This window comes from Vollenhovia emeryi, unplaced genomic scaffold (genome assembly GCF_000949405.1).
Source record: "Vollenhovia emeryi isolate VEMERY1.0 unplaced genomic scaffold, V.emery_V1.0 DF939181.1, whole genome shotgun sequence".
In the NCBI taxonomy this organism is placed as follows: domain Eukaryota; kingdom Metazoa; phylum Arthropoda; class Insecta; order Hymenoptera; family Formicidae; genus Vollenhovia; species Vollenhovia emeryi.
In genome coordinates, this window is record NW_011967185.1 from 1,258,521 (window position 1) to 1,265,922 (window position 7,402).

General features: G+C 44.1%; 1 protein-coding gene across 2 annotated transcripts in view; it reads left to right on the top strand.

The window, feature by feature from the left end:
- Positions 1-2,334: 2,334 nt before the first annotated feature.
- LOC105563033 (xaa-Pro dipeptidase) overlaps positions 2,335-7,402 on the top strand; it is a 30,749-nt gene continuing 25,681 nt past the window's right edge. The window contains exon 1 of one of the 2 annotated variants that reach the window (XM_012014285.1): positions 2,335-2,704. In XM_012014285.1, the coding sequence (XP_011869675.1) occupies positions 2,685-2,704 (20 nt within the window). In that variant the 5' untranslated portion in view covers positions 2,335-2,684. Of the gene's footprint in view, positions 2,705-4,828; positions 4,998-7,402 lie in introns of those variants that run through there. The other variant, XM_012014284.1, reaches the window with a different exon arrangement.

The following is a 7,402-nucleotide window of genomic DNA, read 5'->3' on the forward strand; positions in this document are numbered from 1 at the left end:
GGCGATACTTTTTATCACGTTTTGCATTCGCAAATAGCGCCTTATATAATACGTGTAACGCTCGTGCGACCTTCGGGCAAGGCCTTCGGGCAGCGTGTCGTTAGTAAACTGAGAATAGGATCCCACATCGGCTAGAGTTCGAAAGAAAACCTTGCGCTATAAATGTACACGCGAGACAGCGTCGCGTCGTAGTTTTTGCTCGGCGGAAAAGAAGCAGCGCGACGAAATAAAGAATCGCGTTGCGAGAGACGTTCGCGGATTCCTACATAAATGGACGAAAAGGTGGAGAGGGAGAGGTAGCCGGGATAGCCGGAAACGTCTCGGCGAGAGTACACGTGAATCAGACTAGCGAATGAATCACCCGGCCGTGAGTTTCGGCTCGCCTCCTCGGTCCAATCCGATCGCGCGGGAAAACGCCGTGTTTGACCGGCTGTTACGTCACCTCCCTCCGAAACGCGCGAGATAACGCGGCAAATTGACTCGCGCTTTTATCGCGATACCAACACGCGATGTTTTTACGAATCGCCGGAGATGTGCTCGAGATTCCCTTATCGGCGGTGCCTCTCGTCGAATGGGACGTATCATATTTTTCCACTGTGCCGAGATTGCGGAGCGATCTCGATAGCTGATTCTCAGATCGGCGGCGAGTCAACAATTCGTCTAATAACAGATATCGGCCTTGTCCGTGTGTTGACACAGATTTCGGCGCGAGATAGCGAACGCGATGCGACCCAGTTGAAGACGAGAGATAGAAAAAAAAATGATGCCGCGGAACACGGCACGTATGCACTCGTTAAGATGCTCGGAATAAACAAACGATGTAGCGTACATAACGTTACGATGATGAATCGAACTGGAGTACCTACACGAATATTTTCGAATCGATTAAATTTCCGAGCTCTTGGCATCCACCCGCAAAATATGCAGAGTGTATATGTACAGGTGGGCCACAAATCACCATACATTGATGAACTTTATTGATATTAGTAAGTAGGCTACATAATTGTAAAAATGTTTTCCAAATTGTTTTCCTTTCTTCTTTAATAAACATTGCTTTGCTAAGGAAGAAAGGAAAACAAGAGTAAAAATAATAATGATAAATAGGCTACAAAGGAGAAATACAAAAATATTAATAATTAAAACGAAAGAAAATAAGGGCAAGAAGGTGATAATTAATAAATAAGATATAAAGTATGTATATTAAAGGGGTGAAAATAAAAGGTCCTTATCATAAATATACAATAAACCCGGGAAAAAATTTTCACATATGATCATATATAATCATATATGCTCATATACGAAAAATGTCCATATATAAGATACCATATGTATCATATATGATCGTATATGATAATGTATTTGTCATATACATATACTGTCATATATGACAAACACATTATCATGTACGATCATATATGATACATATGGTATCTTATATATGGACATTTTTCGTATATGAGCATATATGATTATACATATACGATCATATGTGAAAATTTTTTCCCGGGAAGTTATTGTATAGTTATGATACCATCTCTTTCAGGGTTGGGAGGTAACTCGTTATTTGTAACGAAGTTACAGTTACTTTTTTTTTGGTAACTCTCCCCCACGGAAAAATATATATTTCAAAAAGTAGGTGAAAATATATGGTAATATATACGTCTACGACAATTCTTTGTACGTTGACTTCCGACATCGATTTGTTACACTGTTACAGAATCGTAAACACTTACGACAATTTTTCTGCTCAGGCCCTTATTCTACAACGGACGCAAAACACAAGACGCTAAGCCACAATACGAGAAATCGGCTAATGACGGTCGCTCATTCTTCTCATATTTGACTGTGACTGGCCGATTTCTCGCGTTGCGGTTTAGCGTCTTGCGTTTTGCGTTTGTAGAATAAGGGCCTGAGCAGAATGGCTGTCTTGTATTCTTAAGTCACAAGGTAGTTATTGTGCGTTACTTTAAGACCCGGTCTACAACGAGTTGTTAGTCGTTAGTCAAAAGTCAGAACTATATGTCGGTCCTTTTCCTCTCATCGAGAAAGAAAAAGGACCTACATAAAGTTTTGACTCCCGACTAACGACTAACAACTCATTGTAGACCGGGTCTAATTGTAAGACAAAGATTTGAAACACAAAACATTGTCTCAAGGGTGCAAGACAGCCATTCTGCTGAGGTCCTAAGTTTTAGGAAAAATCGGTAAACGTCGGGCATCATGTCGGCGGGTGTTGTGTGAAATCGCGTCATCGGCCGCGGGCCGCGGACCGCCTCGGGCGCGCTCGGCCGGCGTCGGGCTACCACGTGCCGGGCAACCACGTGACCGCGCGCCGAGCTGTTATGGCTCCCGCACACAGGACGCGACAAGCGCGTTGCGCGCAGCGGCGGGAATTGCCACAACGGCCAACCGACGTCTCGCTCGCCCGGGAATAATATCTACATAACCGTCGATTGGCTCCCTCGCCGGCCTCCGTCGCGCGACAAACATCGTCCCGTGCGCGAGAGCCATTGGACGTGCGACGTATGCGATCGTTATGTCGTTTCCGTGTCCGATAACGCGATCCGCCGCGTCTGTATAAAGAAACATGGGGCACAGTGGACCAACGCAGTGACCACCTGGACCGTTCCCGTCTTGACCGTGACGGCAGCGACGTGCGCACTGCGAATCCGCGTGCGAGCAACATGGAGGCGGAATGCGACTCGTACGTATATCGTATACTACGTTTCCGCCGTGTCATCGCCCGTCGCGGGAGTGGATTCAATCCTCTCGACCCTCGTCGTCGTCGTCGTCGTCGCTAGACCGGAGCGATCTCTTCCCTCGGCGTTTACCGCCGGCCGCGCACTGGCGAGTTCCTTTCCAAGTCACGTCGGTCTCGGGCCGCGTGAGAGCGAGCGTTCGCGGCGATTTCCCAAGCGGCGCGGGCCGGAATGCTCGCGCGAATAGGTCGCGCTGATCGAATTGCGAAACCGGGAATCGCTCTCTCGCTCGCCCGCGGCCCGGCGGCGTCACGCTCCTCCCGTTCGCCTGCTCGCTGAGCCGAGCTCGAGTTTTCCCTCCTCTGATCCGACCTGGCCGGATTTTGAGGTTATGCGTGCGGTCGGCTATCCGCGCTCCGTTAGGATTGCGTTGACCTTTGGACTGTTTGATAACAGTACTCGCGTGACACGTAACGATGGGTTGGGCCGACGGACTTTGCTACGAGAGGCCTCGCGCGCCTAGCAGGTCGAAATAATTGAGGGTCTCCTTCTACCGTTGATCGATTAAACCCTTACAGCAACATCGGTCAACTACTATTAAGACCGCCAGAGAGAAACCTTCAATTATTTTCATCTGCTACGCGTTCCATTTTCATGAGAAAAATGATGATTCGTCGCGCGTAGCTTAGCCGCGTGCTGTTTGTTGACGGACGTGACGCGTCTTTATTTCGCCGGAGAGCGGGCAGTTCTTCGTAGAAAACACACGAGCGCTTAAGCAGGTTTCTAGGTTGCCCGACTTGCATGTGGATTTTAATGGCACGCTGTTTACGTTTGTATTGTTCGTAATTATGCTAAGCACGTGGCCGGCGGTTTCGCGCGAGCGACGCGGGAAGTGTGGGCTCCTCTTAAAAATACGCGCGGCTCTCTTTTTGCATTCTTTACATAACGGTTTCCGCGAAATCAGCGTTTAACTTTCCCGCGGATTATTTATAGATCCGCCGGCGATTCGGACAACGCGCGCCGTATCGCGCTTCCAAAACTGACAATGAGTCGAAATTGCCCGCGGTCCGAGCAATTTTTTTAAAAAACTTTTTATCGTTTCCCGGTTTTCTGGACGCTAAACGCGTTTCCGTTTAAATGCTCTGTCACGTCACGGAATCTGCGGTTAAGTTTCTCGAAATTGTGACGCGATAGAACGGTTTGGTATTGGCGGGATCGTATTCAGTGTTCACAAAACTGTGGAGAAGTAATGGGATGCTGGAGTGATTCTGCACTTTTGCCACTTTTTGCTCCTAGAACTGTCAATTCGTGAAAACATTTGTATAATATACAAATTATGTGGCTTTTGTGTACGAATCGACAGTGTTCCACTATTCGGACTGAATCAGAGAACAACGTGGTATCATTGAAATTAAGTTTAAAAGCCTAACAAAAATCTATAGGTTAGGTAACCTATAACTTATTCGAGTGAACAGACTTCTTGTTAAGCTCCTAAACGTAATTTCAATTGTGTACACTGTCGATCTGTACACAAAAGCCACACAATTCGTATATTACACAAATTAAATGGCACGTGTACAGATGATCGAAAGCAGCTTGCTATTCCTTCTAAATTAAAGAACAATATGACATCACTGAAACTAAGTTTGTAAGTCTAATAAAAAATAATAGTGAGCAACACACATACTACATGTACTGTATGTATATGTTGCTCACTATTATTTCTTATTAGACTTACAAACTTAGTTTCAGTGATGCCATATTGTTCTTTCATTTGGCCGGAATAGCGAGCTGCTTTCGATCTGTACACGTAAGCCATTTAATTTGTATATTACACAAATGTTTCCGCGAACTGACAGTTTTTAGGTTAGAAAAGTGCCAAAAGTGCAGAATTACTCCAGTTTTATTGCTCCCGGAGCGTTTAACCTGGAGATACTAGGAACACATTTTCGCCCGAAAATCTGGGTTAAGTTCTAGTTACAATATTCTTTTTAATTTTACGATAAAATTAAAATATTTATAGGTACACTTACGCATTATTATCGTCAAAGAATGCTTTGTTCTACAATAAACACGCACATATAGCCTGATTGTAACCTTACAAAGCTTTTTGTCTAGTAACCTCAAACAAAACTCGTGACGTCATTAATCGCTCCCGGAGCGATTAATCCTGGTCCACTCGAAAATGCTATTAGATGTCTGCGTCGCTCCGAAATTTCGGAGCAGGGAGCTTCCGAAACTCCGTTCCTGCTCCAGTCTGTTTCTCGATGACGTAACTGGAGTAGAACGAGGTTCAAGGTACCATCTAACTTTTTCTCCGTAGTTGTGATATCATTGCTCGTCGTATCGCATTCACGGTAAACAAAACGCGCCGTTATCGGCACTGTTTGCAGGCCCCTAAATTTCGAGCCGCTCGCACCGTGTTTTTTGTTTCTCAATGCCGACGTTTTACGTAATGCTTAAGCGCCGATGCGTCCCGTTCTTTTCGCCGATAAACAATGCTGTTATTTGTCCGCCTGCACGTCGCGTGATAAGAGTACGATTGTAACGTCGTTAAAACTTATAAGATTGTTGCGACGTGAAGCAAATCAGCGTCGAGTCGAGGAAAAAAAGGACGTAATCTTTTTGCTCGCCGCGATTAGATAACCACGTCGATTTTTCCTCTTTAGTTAGAAGGATGACGTAACACCTCGCGTACAACATAATACATCGTTACATTTCGAAAAGTAATTCGTGGAACGGTCCATTATCGCGTTGTCGATTCCAGCTGTGTAATTCTGTTCGCGCGCGTTGGTTTACTTTTGCCGTAGTTGGTATCAAACGCGTCTGCTGAATATTGCGACACCAATTTTATTTACGCAGTCCATCAGACGGAACGAGATAGTAATCGACGACTGTGTACTTTTGCAACTGTTGTGTCTGGAGTGCTTTAAAGGCCGAATCGGGCCAGCAATTGCCGACTCGGATTGGACTGGCATTGGCGATTGACGATTGTCTTCCAGCCAATGAGAGCCGATCACTGGCTGCTTCGCTCTCATTGGTTAAAGGACAATCGCCAATCGCTAATCCCCGTTCAATCCGAGTCGACAATTGTCTGATTCGGCCTTTACCTCGTGAGCGCGGAATTGTCGTGTCGAAACTCTCGTGTTGTAAACAGAGGAAAGTCCGACGGCGGTGTTCTCCGCCAGCAGAAGACACCGATCGTACTGTCCGATCGGCGATGCTTTCACTGCTTTCGTCACCAGAACACACCGTTTCGTCCAATGTCAAGTGGCAGCTCTCGGTTTCTTTCTTTCCCTTCGCACGTTCGATCTTACTTCAACTCGCAATAGAGATAAAAATAATTAATAGCGTATTTTCATTGGCAGAACTGGTGCACACTGTGCGTACACTACACACAGAAAAATATATACTACCTGCAAGTAAATATTATTTGTTCCAAGTATTTGATAAGTTTATATATCCGCAAATCTATCATAATGTCGTCGCAAGTGTTACATTTACTCAAAACATATTCTTGTTCTTAGTAAGTCTTAGTAATTCTTAGTGATTCTAGTACTTGTTCTAGTAAAACTAGGTTCTTAGTAATTCTAGTACTTGAAACAAGAATACATAGAATTATTTGAAGCAAAACAATTTTGTTTCTTCTGATTTTATTAAAAGAAGCATACGGAATTCTTCAATAAGTTTTATAATTTTCTTTAAAGAAGAATAAATTCTTTTTTTGAGTATAAGATGGCAAGCTTTTCTAAGACTAGTAACAAGTATATCTTAAAACTATTATTAAGAAAATATTCTTTGTTGAAACAAACTATTACTTATACGGAATAAAATAAACTGAGTAAGTACTTTTCTTGACTGTACAATAATATTTTTCTGTGTGTACGGCTCGTTTACAGTCAATTCTTATATTCAAGGGACAACATAAATATCTCTTAAAATATTCGCTACAAGCTTGTTCATAGTCAGTTCTAATATTTAAGATCGTCTTAAATACACATTCAAACACTAACCAAAAAATGATACGCACGGATGCCGTATAGATCATTTTACTGGCAAACAAGTATTTTACAAAATATTTAAGACGATTCTTAAATACATATAAGAATTGACTATGCACAAGTCTTAGTGTGCGCTCAGTGCTCACTAGTTCTGCCCGTAAAAAATTTTGATAAGTAATTTATGCATAAACGCTTCTCTCGTTTGCACGCAGTATTTTTATTCACATCAAGGAAAATTGAAGTCATACTATTTAACGTTGCGCAGACACACATCGTTGCATACACATGACTTTACCTCCCCCTCTCTCTTTCTCTCACGTTTTCTCGCTTCTCCTTCTCGCTGGTTGTCACTGCCAGGTTAAATATAATTTTCGAGTAGACATTAAAAGTGACGCGCGATCCTGCGTGGCTAAATTAGTATACGCGCGGAATTTAGGGAAGCTTTAAACCGCGGCAGCGGCGGCCACGGGGTTGCAGAGAGGGTTAAGTATAGTACACGTTGCCGCGCGTGTATCTCGTTAGCGCGCTCCAAGTTTCCTGCGCCGTCACGCGTTTCGTCTCTCGAGCGGATATACAGTAGAACAAGAATTGTGTCAGTCAAGTCGAGGCGCGAGTCGTCCAATGACACGGCTTAAAATACGAACCGAATACGTATACGCGAGGCCGCACGAAACCACTCCCCCCCCCCTCCTCTCTCTCTCT